The 20,164-nt window shown below is 40.2% G+C and overlaps 3 protein-coding genes across 4 annotated transcripts in view; 2 read left to right on the forward strand and 1 right to left on the reverse strand.

Annotated features, from left to right (window-relative positions):
- The window catches only part of LOC125298155 (histone H3-like), a 781,614-nt gene that overhangs the window by 637,988 nt on the left and 123,462 nt on the right, over positions 1–20,164 (forward strand). The gene's annotated exons all lie outside the window — the stretch shown is intronic.
- Positions 4,880–12,003, reverse strand: LOC125298110 (zinc finger protein 3 homolog). Of its 2 annotated transcripts, XM_048248794.1 has the most exons (9): positions 11,830–12,003; positions 11,060–11,253; positions 10,637–10,741; positions 10,388–10,483; positions 9,974–10,084; positions 6,968–7,094; positions 6,245–6,763; positions 5,691–5,894; positions 4,880–5,438 (listed from the first exon to the last, which is right to left on the reverse strand). In XM_048248794.1, exons 1-9 carry the CDS (start codon positions 11,849–11,851, stop codon positions 5,182–5,184), a joined length of 1,635 nt encoding a protein of 544 aa, XP_048104751.1. In that variant the 5' UTR covers positions 11,852–12,003; the 3' UTR covers positions 4,880–5,181. The 2 variants fall into 2 exon arrangements, with proteins under 2 accessions (XP_048104751.1, XP_048104750.1); XM_048248793.1 differs by having other exon boundaries at positions 4,880–5,894; positions 11,830–12,002.
- LOC125298112 (protocadherin Fat 1-like) overlaps positions 14,415–20,164 on the forward strand; it is a gene marked incomplete in the record, with an annotated part of 13,276 nt that continues 7,526 nt past the window's right edge. The window contains 3 exon segments of the mRNA XM_048248796.1: positions 14,415–14,625; positions 14,897–14,962; positions 15,398–15,564. Of these exon segments, the coding sequence (XP_048104753.1) occupies positions 14,553–14,625; positions 14,897–14,962; positions 15,398–15,564 (306 nt within the window).

A 20,164-nucleotide genomic window follows, 5' to 3' on the forward strand; every position in this document is an offset into this window, starting at 1 on the left:
CAATTTAACCCATTAAAACTTGTATCAAACCCGTTTCTGTCTATGCTGTCAAACATGGATTAGTTATGTTCCCAGTGTTTATATTGGATGTCATCACTTATATATCATATCTCAGAATATTCTATTACTATTAAGCCCACTATGAATATTAAAATACACACAACCATGTTTCCTGTATACAGCTTTTCTACTGGGAGGTTTACAACTTATTCTGTCAATTTACCCAAATTTGTCACTAAACCACATAGGCCTACTTGGAATACCCCTCAGATGTCTAAATGGCACTGATCTCACTTAAATGTTTATAGAACCTTTCTGTGAATAATGCTGTTGATGGAACTTTTCTGTCAACCGTGAACTATATTTAACTCATTAAACTTGTATCAAACTAGTTTTGTCTATGCTGTCAAACATGGATTATGTTCCCAGTTTTGATATCGGACGTCAGGTCACTTTATATCATATATCAGAATATTCTATTACTGTTAAACCCACTATGAATATTAAAATACGCTAAATCATGTGTCCTGTATCATAGCTACATGTATGACCTTTGCAGCAAAAAAAACCGAGTGAGAATCTGTTCGGTATTCAGTGAGATATGATTAATTAAGTGCGCTGACAGCTCATCTTACCGGCCAAACAGATTACACTGAGTGGAGTGGATGACCGGGCCAAGATGGCGGCTCCAAATCTCGTCAGCGCTAGTAAGGAGTAGCCGATGCGGCGTCTATGTATTCACCCCTTGCAAGTGACGTCACGTTTTGTTCGCGCCACAGCAAAATAGCCTAGTGGACGGCAAGAATACGAATCAAATCAATGGGTTGTAATGGGACATATCGCACAGCTAGGAGATTATAGTGAGATTTAACCGTAGTAATGCCCTTCCAGGACTGTTGGCTTATTGTTTGGAATACAACAACATCCCATGTTCTTGCATAGATATATTTTGGTTTGTTTTCTTTGTGTTTCGGGAGTATTTCAACCACAATTGCATGCTTATATCTCCTCAGTGTATAAAGCACAGCAGTGGTTGCTATAGCAACCATAGACTCTGAACAGGACGGCAGATAGCACTTAGGCAAAGTCTTTGGCAAGATCTGAATGTAAACAGATAATACCGTTCAAGTTTTTTTTTAATTTCCTATTTCTTTCAATTCTTTAATTTAAGACATGTAAGAAGTAAGTTTATTAAATGGGCAACGAACAAACTGACGAAGTTACATTAGCCCTAGCACTATGAGCTACGATAAACGTTAGCTAGAATAGCTAGCTTCTAAGTGTGGCAGCTAGTTATTATTTCATGTTCTGATATGACATTCTTAACGTTTTGACTATGTTACAACTGATAAAAGCAAGACAAATAAAGTAACCAAATCGCTTTGCAATATTTTAGTCCAGAAATACTTATGGGTGTTCATTTACCATAATGTTAATTACAGTAGCCCCTTGCTGTTACCACCAGTTTTAATAACTTTACATTTGCGATCATGACCCATTTCATCTAACAACACCACTGGCATCTTCTTTGACTATCAGACCCCAAACAGCAATACATTGAACTACAAAGATGTTATAGTAATGGTGTTCAGTTCATCATAATCTTTATGACATAATGTAATTTGCCGTCCCTCTCCCATCTTTTTGCCGTCCAGCATGGAGCCGTCACGTGACTTAAGTCACGTGTCTGCAAGGGGTGAATATTATGTCTATGGTGGGAACCGCTGTATTTCTCAGGCGAAAGAGCTTTTTGGGCAATTTCTTTCGACCTCCAGCGAAGTTCAGTAAAATGCAGACCGCAGAGACAAGGTGATCAGTTTTCTGCAGATTCTCAACAGGTGTGCTCACATCCAACCCCAGAAATTCCAGCCACAACTTTAGCCTTTCTGGATCGTTGAAAGGAAGTCTGTGACAACTTTTTTTGCTATGAATTTTCCCGCAATTCGGAACTGCACAAAATCGCCTAATTTTTAGCCGTCTGTTCCAAAATACTTCAAGACAGCGATCTTCTGCTTCTTCTGTGTATTCAATGAAATGCCAGTGGTTTGATTGTAATTTGCCAGACGGTGTAAGGTGCATTATCGCCACCAACGGGGCTGGAGTGTCTATTAGTCAAGCTCTCAACGGAAGAATGTAGGGTGTGAGGCGTTTGGAAAAATAGCTCCACAGTTTTACAATGCATGGTAAAACACTTGTTGGAAAGCATCTTTTGCAGCGATTTTTGTGTGAGCATATCAGCGAACACCCCTTACCACTCGGTGAGTTTTATGTCTTTGTAAACGAAAGTTTAATGCATTTTAGGAAGGATTGTTCCAGTGCACCTATGCAGCATTGTGGAGGAGGGGGGGCTACCACAGAAACCGAAAATTCTCAGGACAGCAGCATGTGTCCAAATTTCAATCTTAAACGTTCTATTTAATCATAAACTCTCTGAAAACAGGGCTTTAAGTGTAAAATACCGAACTTGTCCTTTAAGTCACTAAATAGAATGTGAACTTTTATTTTCTGATAAAAGTATTATAGTAAAACAATTTAATAACTTTATTTCAATATTATGGTAGCATGATCCAGAATAATTCTCATTACCAATATGGTAAATGACAAAAGGAGACCATTAGTAAGAAACAATTTTGTGCACTTTTTTTCATTTACACAAGTACATTAAATGAACAGTGCAGTGCATCAAAATGCATGTTTTATATAATTTTTAATCCCATTTTAAATAAATTAACTCTCATTACCGAAATACAATGTGTATTGTCAATTTTTCAAATAATCTCTTTGTTATCTATTTTGAACAAAACCCACACGTGGGGCACAGTTAAGGGACATACTACTGTATGTTCTGAAGAAGTAGGATGACGTCTGAGTTTGCAGACGTCTTGCTTCTTTTCTTTTTTCTGTTTTATTTTGTCATGCTTGGGGAATAATATTTCAACTCTTTGGTCTTCCGCAGATTCACTTACAAACGCAGTTAGCACTCATGATACATCCTACAGGGATGGAGCCAGCTGATTAACTCATTTCCCCCTTTCCCCCACATTTTCTGAAGATTTGTTATCTTAACATCCAAAGTACTCTTTTCATCATTGTATCTAACGTTAGGCTACTCTTGTGTTCCCTGATTTTTGTTTTCAGAGCCTGGTGTGTTTTATTGACATAAGCTTGGACACTTAAAGTGTACAAATTAAAGTGTAAAAAACTTAGTGTAAAAATTGTCTGGAATTTGCCTCGAGTGTCCTTTGGAGTAGGTAAGACTGTTTTTAGTGGCAGGCTAGCACATACCGTTGACTTGCGCTAGCCTAGCACCTGCGAACTCTGCAATTAGAAGGACTGGATGAAACGTGTTGAAAACGGTCTCCACTGATAAATATCACACTTGCTTACTTGGAAATGAGGTCCTATGTCCAAAATCCTGAACCACCCCTTTAATATGCATTTCTATACAAACCAAGACGGCGGATTCCTAAAGAAACGCAAGCACCCACACCATAGGTGTATCTAAATTAGCCATGTACCAAAAATTACATTTTACCGTGACTCAAAGAGCTGTAAACAGTGTTGTAATGCTGCGTGAACACATCCGCTTGGAGCTCCAGTTCAATTTTAATTTCATGACGAGAATTCTCGGTCTAACCGTTCATGTGCTGTTGAAACGGCGTAAATAGGCGACCCAACAGGCCAGCACTAACCTCCGAGCGTGGTAAACAAAATCGGATATTTCAGGCAGTAAATGCTCCTGTTAAGAACCAAAACAGATTTTGTTCAAATCTACACACCTATGGCAACTGAAAAAATGTAAGGTTCATTTATCAAATGTTATTTTGAAGTATTGAAAAACATCGTTGTTTTAGAATTTTCGAAAGAAAGTGGTGATATTGGAGGCGAACCAGGAGTTTATTACAGAAGACTGTTAAGAGCACTTAACCACTGTCCCCCTACCAGTTCCTCCAACCCAGTATCACAAGGATTCGTTGTATTGTCATGTTTGGTTAATCTATTATTCGTGCTGGGGTTGGATATACTCAGTGACCTCGAGAAACCGAGATCTGTGTGAAAATCTTTAAAAGGAGAATTCCGGCATTTTGTCAAGAGGCCGTGCAACATCAGGGACTCGGTGGTAAAAACACAACAGCCCTTTGCACCGCACCACCACACTTTTTAAGCAGTATTCCATATGGAAATTATTCCTATAGATGGCGTTCACAAGAATATTTTAGACACAAATGTCACATTCACCCATCCCACAACAGGAAAGTAACTACATATTAAGGGAAGGATCACATGCAAAAAATAACAAAAAAAAGAGAGGAAATAATCAAGAACTGTTTAAACTCGGTTTTAAGAATATTTTGACACATTTTTGTGATGCACCTGGGATGTGCACAATGACTTCTAACTGAACATGGTTTGCCTTGAGGTATGAAGAGTTTCCCTTTAAGTATTTTCTTTAGGAAAACAGCAACATTAAGGAAACACAACAAAACAGAGTGAGAACACTTCAAAGTGATGGGTACTTTGGCTGATAATGAGTAGCCTAAACTTCTTCTTTAGGCTTTACGTAAATCAGTGCCATTTTGAGTAACATTGTATTCTTTTGTTTTCTTCTGTTATTGTGAGCAATAAAATCAGCAAGACTCAAGACTGGTTGTGGTGCCAGTTGGTGGCCCACATAGCAACACAATGAACTTAGCACCATGACACACACACACACACACACACACACAAATGCTTTGTAAACACATTCTCAACAATAACTTGAAGACAAAAACAAGGTGAAGTAACTGTCAGTGTAAATATATTGTTTTAGAAAGTATTACGAACGTAACATCAAATTGTAATGAAAGTTGAGTTTAATCTTTGTCTTTACAAGGCAAACTTCAACACTTGTCTGTATAAGTTTTTAAAACAACTGGATACAATGTCAGAGAAAACATTGAAATTATGAAATGCTCCATTACCAAAAAATATTAATTTTCAAGAGTCCCCTCCTACAAGTCTTCAGCATTTTAAGAGTTAAGAAAACTATTATCAATAGATGTCAACATCAACATTTGAATAAGAACAGGCAGACTCTGTGTACAATCGCCAAACTTAGTTGTACACATTTAATACTATCTGGGCTGACATTTCAGAGTGAATGGCCTCGCCATTACACAAATCATTATAAAGTCGGGGATGTCACCTATGCACACGTTTATGTATTCTCATATTCCCTATCTGTGAAAATCGTTTTCCACACAGCACACACTCATAGGGTTTCTCCCCTGTATGCACTCGCATATGTCTCCGCATTTTGGAAGAATCGGAAAATCGCTTGTGGCATACGGAGCAACGATATGGTTTCTCCTTTGCGTGGACGACTCTCCTGTGGTTGGTCAGCATCCCGGACATCCGGAATCCTTTCCCACAGAGCTCACACTTGAAAGGACGCTCTCCTGTATGAATTCGCATGTGAATGTTCAATTTTGACGTGATAGAGAAACTCATGCCGCAGAAAGAACACAAGTACGGTCTCTCTCCAGTGTGCACCCGCATATGAAAATTCCAGGCTGACCTCTGGGTGAACGTCTTCCCACAGACTGAACAGCAGAAGGGCCGTTCCCCCGTATGCACACGTATGTGGCGAACCAAAACGCTTTTCGCTCTAAATCTCTTACCACAGTGAGAACAGAGAAAAGGCTTCTCACCCGTGTGAATGGTCAGATGCTCAGTGAGTTCAGATTTACGACGGAAGTGTTTGCCACATTCAGGGCATTTGTGATGCAGGGGCCCATTTGACTGCTGGGTTTGGGATGAAAGTCTTCTCTTTTCCCCAGACTCTTCTACTGAGGACGCCAGGTCCTCTTGCTCACTCCTGCTGCTTACTAGTCTCTCATGATCACGCACGTGACCTACAGATAACAAAATCATGTTAAATAAGCAAATAAATACTGTATATGTGAAGAGCTCTTTTCCAAAAAGCTATAAATCCATTTTTGAAAACGTCATGTTATCTTTAAATACACAGTTAAAACTGTGTATTTCAGGTAATATCAATAAAAGTGTAGTTGTGTTGTTTTGATTGAGTAAAGATAAATCAAATAACGATAACCCAATTACAGTTCCAATGAAAATACTTGGAAAACAAGCAAAACAAAATGCATTAAAATATAGCGGATATAGAGGATATAACACTTTGGCATTCCTTTAGCTTTGGGTTAAATCACAAGTAAACTTTTACTCTGCCAGCAAGTTCTCTCACCATTATGTTGATCTTTCTCGTTCACTTTCTGATCATTCAGATGTGTTTCATCCACATTTCTCTGCCTGCCTTGATGAAGGTTCCTCTGTGGATCATGTTCCTCCTCATTTCTATCTTCTTCATCTTCAAGTCTATCATCTTCATCCTCAGGTCTATCTTCTTCATTTCTATCTTCTTCATCTTCAAGTCTATCATCTTCATCCTCAGGTCTATCTTCTTCATCCTCAAGTTTATCTTCTTCATCCTCACGTTTATCTTCTTCATCCTCAAGTCTATCATCTTCATCCTCAGGTCTATCATCTTCATCCACGTCTCTCTGTTCATCTGCCCCGTCCACATCTCTTAATCCGCCCTCTTCATCCCTGTCAAGTGTATCTGCCCCATCCTTAGAGTCATGGCTGTCATGGGCAGTTAGCACACATTGCTCACGGTGTTTACAGGGGTGAACTGTCTTAACAGTGAAAGGGACAGATAATGTTGAGAAAACGGTGTTTCCCAAGATCGGCGAAGGCGAGGATTCTATGAAAGGATGATAATAATAATAATAATAATAATAATAATAATAATAATAAAATAAAATAGATTTACAATACAACCTTATACACAGTGGATTTCTATGTATGTCCCTAATTATAGATCAACCTATGCAGCAAATTGCTTGGTTTATGGTTGGACTTCTATCTATTTTATGTACATACTAAATTGTATGCATGATATGCTCACCAGGGGTCAAATGTGCACAATCTTTGAATTGCAGCAACAAATTTTTAACTTTCTTTGTGTCGTAAACCATTTGTAGAGAATCCTCCAAGAGTGAGGGGTCTTTGTCAAACCAAGTGGCTGCCTGCAACTTCAACCAGAGAGAAATTGGTGTTATGTGACGTGTTAAACAAACAGAATAGAAAACAATCTGATTACCGGTACCATTGCAGGAAAAAAAGTTTTTCCCAACTGTCACTGACTAGAATCCATGCACATCATATTCCGGTTTTATTCAGAATAATGTGTGTGTCATGACAACACCTTTTTTCCATCTGCCATAACCTGATTATGCTCATATTCTACTTACTAAAAACCTTAACACCCCTAGCATATGCCTCTTTAACTCATTGAGTGCCAAAAACATAATATTACGTTTTTCCTTCCCATGCGTTGAGTGCCAAAAACGTAATATTACGTTTTTAGCTTTTTTTTAAAAAATTAAATTGTGATTTAGGGAACTCTGTGATGAATGGAAATGAAATATATGACGATCGAAAACTCATGAAAACGCACAATATGGACATTTTATCATAACTCGGTTGCCGCTTTGGGTCAAATCAGTGACGCATGCACGTCAGCTCAAAACCTGGCCATTTTCATGGGTCTATCACTAGGTGGCAGTCTCGCCAGGTCACTTCCCGGAAACTTTACAGGTAACACTTCATATTTCATGAAAGACGTTATATCTCCATTTCTAGAAAAAACAGTGATTTTGATGAACAGCGATTTTGATGCTCAGTCCGCTGCTCTTCACCCTGCTGACGCATGACTGCACTGCAACCTACAGCAACAACCACATAGTGAAATTTGCTGACGACACAACTCTGGTGGGTCTCATCACCAAGGTCGACGAGACTCAATACAGGATCGAGGTCGACATTCTGACCACGTGGTGCAGGGACAACAACCTCCTGCTGAACGTCAGCAAGACCAAGGAGATTGTTGTTGACTTCCGGAGAGGTCACACCCAACACCTGCCACTGACCATCGACGGTGCTGTGGTGGAGAGAGTGAGCAGCACCAAATTCCTGGGGGTGCACATCAGTGAAGACCTCTCCTGGACCACCAACACTGCATCACTGGCGAAGAAAGCTCAGCGCCGCCTGTACTTCCTGCGGAAACTCAGGCGAACAAGTGCTCCACCAGCCATCATGACCACATTCTATCGAGGCACCATTGAGAGCATCCTCTCCAGCTGGACAACAGGAAAGCCCTGCAGCGCATAGTGAACACAGCTGGAAGGATTATTGGTGCTTCACTCCCCTCCCTGAAGGACATTTACACCTCCCACCTCACCCGCAAGGCGACCGCAATTGTCCAATATAGTTTGTTTTTACTCTGTATGATATTTTACATCATATTTTTGCATTTTGTGATGAGTGATGCAAGTCACCCCGCTCACAATTTGTTTGATCCACTGCCCTCTGGGAAGAGGTACAGAAGCCTGCGCTCCCGCATCACCAGACTCACCAACAGCTTCATACACCAGGCTGTTAGGATGCTGAACTCTCTCCCCCTCCACATAACATCCTGGACTTTTGGACCCACAACGGCTGCCTTGCACTACTCCACTTGCACTACTCCACTTGTACACTTGCACACTTTGCAACTTGTTGTTGTTGTCCTGTTGTCCTGAAAACACTTCTGAACACACTTCTGCTGCTCTTACATAACTTGCACCACTATGCCACTTGCATACTTAGGTCAAACAGAACTACCTCAGCCATTTATTGGCCTGACTTTTGCACTATTATATTGACTGTCTACTGTATGCACAATTGCACAATTTCAACCCAAATTGCTCTTATTTCTTCATTGTATGTGCCTTCTTATTTACTTTTTATATTGTTTACTTGAATGTTATGTTTTTCTGTGGACCTAATTGGTAAAATATGTCTTGTCTCCACTGTGGGATAGTGGGAAACGTAATTTTGATCTCTTTGTATGTCTTGACATGTGAAGAAATTGACAATAAAGCAGACTTTGACTTTGACTTTGAAAACTAGCCATTGTTTAGCTTGGGATTTCTTAGGAACAGAGGCGTGTAGAAATACACGGTTTGCACCCACTGAGAGCTTAAAGTCTCACCTTTCTAACGAGCCATTGTATGTGTTCATAGCTATAACACAGAATATGCTGTGGCTGTACAAAAATCATCAACAATGGTCTAGATTGCTGGCACTTTAGGACAAAGCTTCCGAAAACAGCTTGGCATTCAATGATTTAATCCGGAATATTATGGCATGTAAAAACATTAGTGGGAAAACACCCTTTTCAGAATATAAAAATGGTCAAGCAAGAGATTTTAGCAGCTTGTTTTGATGCTCTGACACTTGGCAAATGTAGCGAAAAGTGTGGCAAAAAGTTAGCACTTCTAAAGTGAAGATGAGGTCAATTTATGTATTAAAACCTGAACGTTTAAATGTCACGATGGAATTTATTGATGGATGAAGCATCATAATGCTCAGACAAGCAGGTGCGCGCACTGCTGAAAGATGAAGACTCGGCGGAAACCCCTCAAAGTGGCCTAAAGGATAATATGCAAAACAATAGTGGCTCTAATCTGGCCAAGTTCACCTATTTTGCGGTCATGAATGAAATTCAAGGACAGAGACCGTTGAGACGTCATGACACAGATACTAGGCTACTTCTACAGCACATTACTGGTTTATTCAGAACATGTAAACTTGAACATTCCCATTTTGTTGGACATGGAAACATCGTATTCTGAAAATTACCATAACCAGAATAGGTCCTTAATCAGAATATGGTGTGCATGGAAACAGTTATTGTGTCCCAATAGAAGACTGATCATTTTAACACTCTTTAACACTAGTTTTAACACTCTGTAAAGCGCCATGAGACATGTGCAATGTTTTGGCACTCTAAGTGAAACTCAATTAAAATTGAATTGAAAATTGAATTGAAATAATGAATCAAAAGGAGATTTAAAGACCGCCTTCGTACCATATGGAAGCTGGGCACTGGCAATAACATTTCCAGTCTGCTGAGGAATTTCCACACAAGTATCTGCAGTGCTGTGTCATATGTGGGACCATAATGCAATGGGTAAATATCCTGAAACAAAAGAAAATACACATTTAATGCCCAGTCAATTCACTATCTGTGTTTTATGCTCTAGGTTAAATTGTATTTAAGTACAGCTTTTACAAAACCACACTCATAAGTACAGGCTTATATGCTGTCCAAAATACATCAGTACACAAAGTCGTAAGCTTGTTAATTTTAGGCAAAACTCCATGATGCGTTTGTAAACACCATATCGGTTTTATCTCAGGACAGAACATGGCGTTATATCAGTATCCTTGCTGATGCTTCTGTTAAATATTTCAATAAAGAGGAATCCAACATTCCACTCACCTGAAAGAAATGATCCCTGTCTGGTGGACTCCGCAGAAGGGTTTGGACGAGCGCCACAAAGCCTCTCACAGCGGCGTCTACGGTTGTACGCTCACTCTTTTTGAAATACAATGTTACAACAGCAGAGACATCGTGTTAAAAGAGTGATGATGACTTGATACAACAGACCATAAAAGTTTAAGTCTAATAAAAGACGATGAATTATGTTTAAGCCAGCCTGCCTGCCTGGTGGGCTCATGGGGTCCTTACCCCATCAATGGAGACAGACTCAGCAATCTTAGAAAATTTGTTCAGGTGTGGCTGCATTGCCTTGAGAGTCACTGATGGAAGCTTGCGGCATAAATCTAAAATAAACTACACAAACATGTTTGGATGTAACAAAAACATAAACCAATACTTAACTGAAGCAAACAATGTAAATTAATGCCATTGAAATTATATCAAGGTAATGAAAACTGTTTGTTTTCATTCCCATTTGTTATAGATTGGAGTAAAAGATGTAATATATTTCTTCTGCATACAAGAGGCAGGACATAGCAAAAGATGCTGAACAAACAAAAAAAGACGTGTGCATAGAAGGGGTGAAAAATGGGAGCAAAAACAAATGTTGTGTTCATATCTTTGTTCAGTAGAGGCTTACAAACAAACCAGGGATATTCTGCGTTCTCTCACCTTAGCTCTCAGGCCAAGGAGAAGTTCAACCCTTTCCTTAGCACTCAGTAGGTGTGGGACCGTCTCCAAAACGACTGAGACAAACTCCTCCACCCTGGTGTAGTATGTGACCTGCCGCTTCGCTGCCACCTGCCACAGGAACGCCGACAGTAATCTCAGCGGTGGAACCCAGAGGCGCAAGGAAGATACAGGAACTGAGTTTGAAAGAGACATGATGCAGGTTTTGATAGGGGACTCGTGGGGGACAAATGCCAACGCGCATTTTCTATGGGCTAAACATGCCTAGTGAGTCATTTCGTTTTCTTGTTTTGACTGCAGCATTTTTGGCAATCATGCATTATTGTCAAAGTCAGTTGAAGTAGTAGTAGCCTAGTCTAATGTAGTCTAAACCACATGAACGATACGACTCATAGTCTACTATCAACACACTTGCTTGTTTTGAAGTAGGCTAGACTGGTTTGTAGAACGAGGTGTATGAGGATAGGTTAACAGATAACTTGGATTTCACGCGCCGCGAACGGAACGCTTCAGTTACGCGCCTGGTGTAGCTTCCCTGTGGGTCAACAGATAGCAACTTCAAACGTAATATATACATTCCAAACAGTATTAAAAAAGTGGTAAAAGAAAGTGGGATCAAACCATAGACTGTATATATATAGAATACAGTCTATGGGTCAAACAATCTAGCGAAGTGACCAGTTATAAGTGAGCGACACCATCGGATACACAATAACTCTACAGAAACAAACAGCCTACCTATCGATACCTACCTTTGACACGTGTTTGACACATTAGGAATAACAGTGCCTTGACAACAGTCTGCAAGAAATGTTTGAGAAATATTATAACCTAAAAGGTTATAATATGTATAGCCTACCAGAGCCCGTAAAAACTCTCTGCTGATAGACTGCTTTTAAAACTCTCTGGCATAATCCATCATTTGTTTCAGAAATAGTAGTCTGCACAGGCTACTTCCGGATAAAACGGAATCATAATAAAAGTCTTTTCGACTCACCAAGTCATTAGGTCCTCATAATGCCCATAGGCTATTGAGGAGATGTCTTCAAGCAGTAGATACAACACAGCACCCCGCCCCTAATATCACGACATCCGCCATGCTGGAAGGATACCCTCCAGAACTCTTTCATTGTTTGTTAGCAGAAAAGTTGTGATTCATTAATGATTCCTAGAAGCCACTGCAGTGTGAAAAACTGCTCCAGTGCATCCTCACCAAATCTCCCCGTCTCACTCTCAACCTTGATGGCTCACCTGTCCACTACCCCTGTTGTTAAAAACCTTGGCATTCAGCTTGACTCCACCCTTAGCTTTGGTCCTCATATCAAATCACTCACTTTCAAATTTTCACCTCCGTAACATTGCCCGCCTCCGACCCTTCCTCTCTGCTAGTGATGCACAGACTTTGGTTCACTCTTTCATTATGTCCGGTCTAGATTACTGCAACTCACTTTTCCTTGGTCTCCCCACTAAAACCCTTCAAAGACTACAATATATTCAAAACTCTGCAGCCAGGCTCCTCACCCATACCAGACGATCAGCACACATCACCCCCATTCTCCATGAACTCCATTGGCTACCAGTTCCATCCCGGATCAAATACAAAGTACTCACCTTCAAAGCCCTCCAGAACCTTGCTTCCCCCTACATCTGCAACCTCCTGACCCCTTACACTCCTTCCCGCTCACTCAGATCCTCTGACCAAAACCTTCTGGCTATCCCCCGCTCCAGACTCTCCACCCTCCACCCTTCAGTGCCTTGGCCCCCAAACTCTGGAACTCCCTCCCCCAACCTCTTTGTGCCTGTCCTTTTCTTCCTTTCTTCAAAGCACACCTCAAGACCTTTCTGTTTAATGATCACTTCTCCTCCACACCTAACACATACTGTAGCTCCATACAGATAACTTGTCTTTGTTGTATTGTTTGTTTGTTATTGTGTTTCCTTGCCTTCCTACTATGTAAAGCGACCTTGGGTTTGAGAAAGGCGCTATATAAAATAAACATATTATTATTATTATTATTATTATTATTATTATCACATACACGATTGTCTCGGAAACCTTAGAAACCATGGATTGCGTTTTTGTTTTGTTTCCCCACATGGAAAAAGATGAGGCGTCTGCCAAACTTTGACTGGTGCGACGACACAATTATAGCCAGAGGCTTTGTAATGAGGAGACACAGCACTCAAAAAATCCTCCATAGAAATGCATGGGGTTAGTTTGTAACGCCAATATGGCAGTTGTCTACACTTATCTCACCCCTTCTGTGGCAAAACGTAGACATGTGAATACATTGAGCCAATCAGTGATCTCACAGCTGGAGCAAGGTTGTTATCGTGAAGCCTTGCGCACACGCATCTCTGCCGAAATAGATGCCCGATAAGTCCCCAAAAAGGCTACTGAAAACAATATTAACTGGATTTTTTTATCTTAATATAAGATTAATAACACTTGGTTATATTATATTAGATAAGCAGTTTTTGCAGTGAGTAAGTAATCTACTATCTGTGCCTTAGCCTACTGGAATTTGATAAGGTGTACCACAACTTTTACTGTTGCCGAGGTTATTATAGTGTTTTGATTGAACCACTAGGTTGTAATCCCTTGGCCTTAATGTGCTGTGAACGCCTTCTCACTCAAAACTGGTATATGGTAATGGTTATGGTTTTGTCCAGTGCGTATAACACTTCTCACTCTCACTGTCCATCTTACAGATTTAGGTTTGATTTAAAAATGTGATGACACACTTTTACAATTGTGCATCATACAATTTGGAACCTGTTTAGATTTTGGAGCAGTGACTACCTTTTATCGCTAAGTGATGCAAACAAAGTGATTCACTGTTCGTCTCTGCAACTGATTTAGCTCCCTCTCTGTTCCTGCTCTTCACATGATGCAGGTGCTGTGCTGAAATCTACTGCAATACAGATGTCATTTCAAAAAGCTCAGCTTGTTTTTTGCAGTTTTGTAATATTTGAGACATACCATGTATTCTACAAATAAAGATTTTGATGTGATCACCGATTTGTCTATAAAGGTGTTTTATCTTAAGTTCTAGAATGTAATTTGTTGTAGCATGCATGCAAGCAAATGACATTCAGATTTGGAATGCACGGACTATCTGTACCTGGCATGATCACATCATCGTGGCAATTATAAAACATTTATTGTGAGACTCTTTTGACATTTTTTACCATGTTAGTTTGACCTTTGAACTGCTTCCTGTAAAGGACCACTCCTGGAATGTTATAAAGTTACATGCTGCCATCACTTGTAAAAAATGTGTGAGCGCGGTACAAGCTTATCTGTTGCAGTCAAACACTATAATAGGGCTGGTACACGTAGAGAAGATTACAGAGATACAATAAAGTGCAAGTCAGTGGCTTTTACATTCTTGCCCAGCTACAGTAGCTCTGAGCCACTGCTGTTGTTTACGCATTGCTTTTGAAACTTGACTGAGGGACATAGGCTATCAGGATGGTTGGCTGGATATGGATCGCTCTCCTTGTAAGCTCCAGTTTCAGCAGTACGGTCTGTTTCCCGCTAGGAAGTGAGTACATTTAGCATTCATCCATCACAAAAACACGTCCATGATGTTGAGGTCAGATGCTATGGTGTTTTAACATGAATTGTGTGTGTTGATATACTAAATGAACAATTAAGGAAATGTTTGCAGTTAAATGGTGATGGCTATTTGTCATATTTCATTGTGTGTGCGTGTGTGTGTCTGTGTGCACGCGCTTAAGTGTGAGTGGGAACCATCACCATGCAATGTTGTTATGTTATGTGTTATATGTGTTGATGTGTTAACATGTGTTCAGGTTCCTATATAAACTGCGAAACAGGAACAAATGATTTTTTGGGGAAAAAAGATGAAGGATACGCAGGTAAAGTCAATCACAGAACACAAGATGATATCAAACAGTATTTACCAAGTCAATACACTTAACACTTAACAAAGCAATAAAACAGCAGCTGAAAAATTAACTCACCATTTATTTTAACAATATCATTGTGCAATATCGTTGGTATGAAAGAATATATTAATTATTCATTTATCTTAGGTGGCGGAACTGCATCCCACCCGCTCACACACACTTTAACCCCCTGGTTGTGGCAAAAGTTCTCCTTTATCTGCCATTTTAAAGCCCACCCCATGGCAGATAAGACATTGTGATTGGTGATTTTTTGTGGTAGAGGAAGTTCAAATGCATTCTAAGATTCGTCTGGTATACAGGCTAACCAATCAGATGAATGTGTTGAATAGGCTACCATCAGAGTGTGACCGTCTGTCTTGTCTGGCCCCTTGACCCATCTGACAGGGAACATCGATGTTATGAGAGGGGTTCCACAGAATGATACCATTGTTCTGGAGCCATACACGTATCCATCCCACCTCGAGTTTCTGGAACTGAACCTCACAACTGGAAATGCATCTATCGCAGTGGTTCAGACGAGAAAACCTCTGGATGCAGAGGCACTGAAAGATGTGAGTCTACTAAGTTACTATTCGGTGTGCTTGAGAACCAGTACTGCTGTACTTTATAACAATAACATATTATTAATATTGTTATTATTATTATTATCATTATTATTATGACCGCCGCGCAGCAAAGCTCAAAAATAAAAATGAGGTATTGTAATCGCAGGTATCTGTGACCTAACATAGTCAAAACTGCACAAAATTGGAAGTGTATGATCATTATGACACCCTCTGAATGCACGCCAAGTTTCGTGGAATTCTGTTCATGGGGGGCCACACAATAAATTAATGTATGTTCCTATACACCAACTGGCCTGTAGGTGGCCGGAGACAGTTTTCTGTGAATATCTCGGAACCGTGAGGGCCTAGGAGGTCCACCTTTTTTTTATGTTATCTTAAGGGGCATGTCAACCTACCCCATTACCACTTATTTCATGTATAGCGCCACCTAGTTAAAAATTAAAAAGCAAAACATTAGGTGTTTTCATCACAATATCTCTGGCTGACAAGGTCAAAACTGCACAAAATTGAAAGTGTAGGATCATTATGACACCCTCCGAATGCATGCCAAGTTTCGTGGACTTTCGTTCATGGGGGGCCTTACAATAAAATAATTTATGTGTACATTTAGTGACCGTACACCAACTAGGATTCCCGGGACACTGAAAGACCGGGGTACACGAAACCTGGTGGGCATGTAACCCCACATGGATAGCATGGAACTATCGTTTTTCGTTTTGATCTGTAGCCCCCCCGCTGGACTGGACCCCCCGAAAGGAGGGTAGGGCAGATACAGTTTTCTGTGAATATCTTGAGAACCGTAGGGCCTAGGATGACCAATGTTTTGTGTATGTTTGCCTCCAGGGGTCATGTAAACCCATTCCATATGCACACATAATCAGATACACATGCACACACATACATTCACAGTAATCCTACGTATGACACATACTCACACAGTAGACATATATACGCATGGATGCACATGCACAAACACAGGCACATAAACAGGCAAACACACAAGCACATGTACATGCACGCACACACAACACACACACATAAACATAAACATGTACACGCACACATGCACACAATTCAAGAATTTCTCAGAATTATGAACAGGCAAGATGGGGGTGGTGTTGTATAAAATGTATTTTACATGTGAAATCTATGAACTAATCATGTTTTGGTACTTGTTGTCTAGCAGATACCAGTGTGCATAATGCAATTCAGTGAGACAGTTAGAATCATATATGCCTTTCAGCGTGACTTATTTTTGTGAAAAAACATGTGGAGGACTGGGCGGCGGTCATAGTTATTATTACTAGATGTACCGCATAGCGGTACAAAATATGACCGCCGCTCAGTCCTGTACATCCGTTCCGCGAAAATAAATCACACTTCAATTTGTCTCCATATTTTACTCCATCCCCCACTCTTGAAACTTTTGTGTATGCTTGTTTGGCATGCCTGAGTGTGTGTGTGCGGCTGCACAGAAAGTACCCTACTGGTGCTGAAAAGGTGAATAGATTGTAAAATAACCAAAGAAGATGTAGAATTGTTATAAAACCTTTAAAATCTCTAAACAATCACAAGTAGGGCAGTTCATCACAGTTCATCCATTGCAACTGGATTGATGAAAGGTCACTTACACCTGTAGGCTACATTGTATTTGGGAAAAGCAAAAGGTATCAGCATAATGTTATTTATTTATTTATTTTTTATGTATTTATAAACAAAAACATCTCTGTCAGTTCCATGCCAAGTTTTCAACAGCTATCAAAAACAAAGGTCATTTTTTGGATGGATGGATTTTTTGTGAATGTTTCTTCTTCTACATAAGATTTTAGTCATCTTTAGTTCATGTAATACTTTATTGTCAATGCACAAATTAAGTAACAGTAGTCTGAAACGTTATTGTTAATGCACAAATTAAGTAACAGTAGCCTAGTCTGAAACGAAGTGCTGTTTTACATCTAACCAGTGGTGCAAATAACTGACATGTCCAAATGGGCCTTGATGAAATGCGGCCGCTAGACTGTTCATACACATTTTAACGGGCCAAAGTTGAAGAGCTTTTGTCCGTTATTGTTAGTGCAAATATAGGCTGATTCATGTTCCCTTGCATTGTTTAACTGAGGTCCATGGCTAGTCTGGCTTTCATCAGACCAAGCTCAATCTTTTAAGAAATCAAAAATAAATAGCGGGCAGATCAGGCTGGTTCACCCAGCCTAGTCCATAGGCAACTGATATTGTTTAATTTTCGATTGAGATATACACGCTCTGGCTATTCTAAATGCAAAAATGCATCAGGGAGTTATGACAAAACGGTAACTAACAAACTAGATCCTAATAGAAAGTTGTTAGCTTCCCTAAGCTACAGGTAGGATTATAGGTAGGCCTATTGACAACATAAATTGTCAATAGGCTATGCTGGCTTTGACACAAATAAAATCTCCTTTGAAACCAATGGCTTCGCCTTACAGTATCAAGCCCGGACTTAAACTGTCATATCGCGGGCGAAAAGTTCTAATAACATTCACGCAGCTCCATGAGTCAAGGAAAGCGCCAAATGAAGTAGCCACTTCTAAATGGGACCTACACACAGTAGCTTAAGGTGTTTTGCTAAAACAGCCATAATGAAATGAAGGTGTCATTGTTTGGATACTTCACACACACACGTGCTTTTTTAATTTCACAGACTACAACTACCAAGCTGTAATCAAAGCACATCGATTCCCCTCTCACACCCTGCACGCACTTAAAACAAAATAAACAGGCGTCTCAGTCTCCACGCATGTATAGGCAAAACTGCATCAGACCGTGTAACGTTGGTAAATCTTCCATTGCACAGAATGATTTTGTAGCACGTGCAATAAATGACAGTCGAAAGATACAAACAGTGCTGCTATACATTTGCTTGGTATAACCGCATTTATAGTTTTCTACAAATGCAATAAATCAAATGCCTCCATCACTCAACCAACGCTTAACGTAACATTACCTAGGTCCTTATTGATATTACAAGATTAACGTATCTGCAGTAAAAAACCAAGCATGTCCGATAAAACATCCTCAGATTTATTTCGCTTCAAGAAGAAATGGGAATTACACTTCAAGTGAACATCGCCCTATCCTTATTAGATGTTAAGCTGCGTAAATTACAGTCCTTGTATGAAGCGTCCCATTGTTTTTTTTTCCAACCCCTTTTAACTTCCAACAAAATTACGCCTCACTGCAACGATAAGCCATCTAGTGGACAAACGACTACTTCTCGCCAATACTGAAAATGCAGCCATGATGATGATGATGAATATTTATTTTGGCTTTCTTTTAATCCTACTGATTTTCATTTTTACCGGGAATCACAAATGAGTGATTATGATCCAGGTTTATGTGGGCCCTTGAGACCAACATACCATAAAAGATTCACAGAGAACTGTGTCTGCCCTACCCTCCTTTCGGGGTCCAGTCCAGCGGGGCTGCAGATGAAAACGAAAAATGACGGTTCCATGCTATGTTGCTCGTTTTGATCTGTAGCCCCCCCGCTGGAATGGACCCCCCGAAAGGAGGGTAGGGCAGACACAGTTTTCTGTGAATATCTCGAAAACCGTAGGGTTTAGGAGGACCATTTTTTTTTTTGTATGTTGATCTCAAGGGGCCATGTCAACCCATTCCATAACCACTCATTTCATGTATAGCGCCACCTAGTTAAACACAAAAAAGTAAAAATGAGGTGTTGTAATCGCAAGTATCTGTGACCTAACATAGTCAAAACTGCACGAAATTGGAAGTGTAGGATCATTACGACACCCTTTGAATGCACGCCAAGTTTCGTGGAATTCCGTTCATGGGGGGCCACACAATAAATTAATTTATGTTATTATACACCAACTGGCCTGTAGGTGGCCGGAGACAGTTTTCTGTGAATATCTCGAGAACCGTAGGGCCTAGGAGGTCCACCTTTTTTTTGTATGTTGGTCTTAAGGGGCATGTCAACCCATCCCATTACCACTTATTTCATGTATAGCGCCACCTAGTTAAAAATTAAAAAGCAAAAAATTAGGTGTTTTCATCACAATATCTCTGGCTGACATGGTCAAAACTGCACGAAATTGAAAGTGTAGGATCATTATGACACCCTCCGAATGCATGCAAGTTTTGTGAACTTTCGTTCATGGGGGGCCTTACAATAAATTAATTTATGTGTACATTTAGTGACCGTACACCAACAAGGATTCCCGGACACTGAAAGACCGGGTACACGAAACTTGGTGGGCATGTAACCCCACATGGATAGCATGGAACCGTCATTTTTTCGTTTGATCTGTAGCCCCCGGCTGGCCTGGACCCCCCGAAGGAGGGTAGGGAAGACAGTTTTCTGTGAATATCTTGAGAACCGTGGGGCCTAGGATGACCAATTTTTCCAGATGTTTGCCTCAGGGGTCATGTTAACCCATTCCATGTGCACACATGTACATAAACAGATACACACTCACACACATACATTCACAGTAATCATCATTATGACACATACTCACACAGTAGACATATGTACGCATGCATGCACATGCACAAACACACATACGCAGGCAAACACACAAGC

Source organism: Alosa alosa, chromosome 7 (genome assembly GCF_017589495.1).
Source record: "Alosa alosa isolate M-15738 ecotype Scorff River chromosome 7, AALO_Geno_1.1, whole genome shotgun sequence".
NCBI classification, from domain to species: Eukaryota; Metazoa; Chordata; class Actinopteri; order Clupeiformes; family Clupeidae; genus Alosa; species Alosa alosa.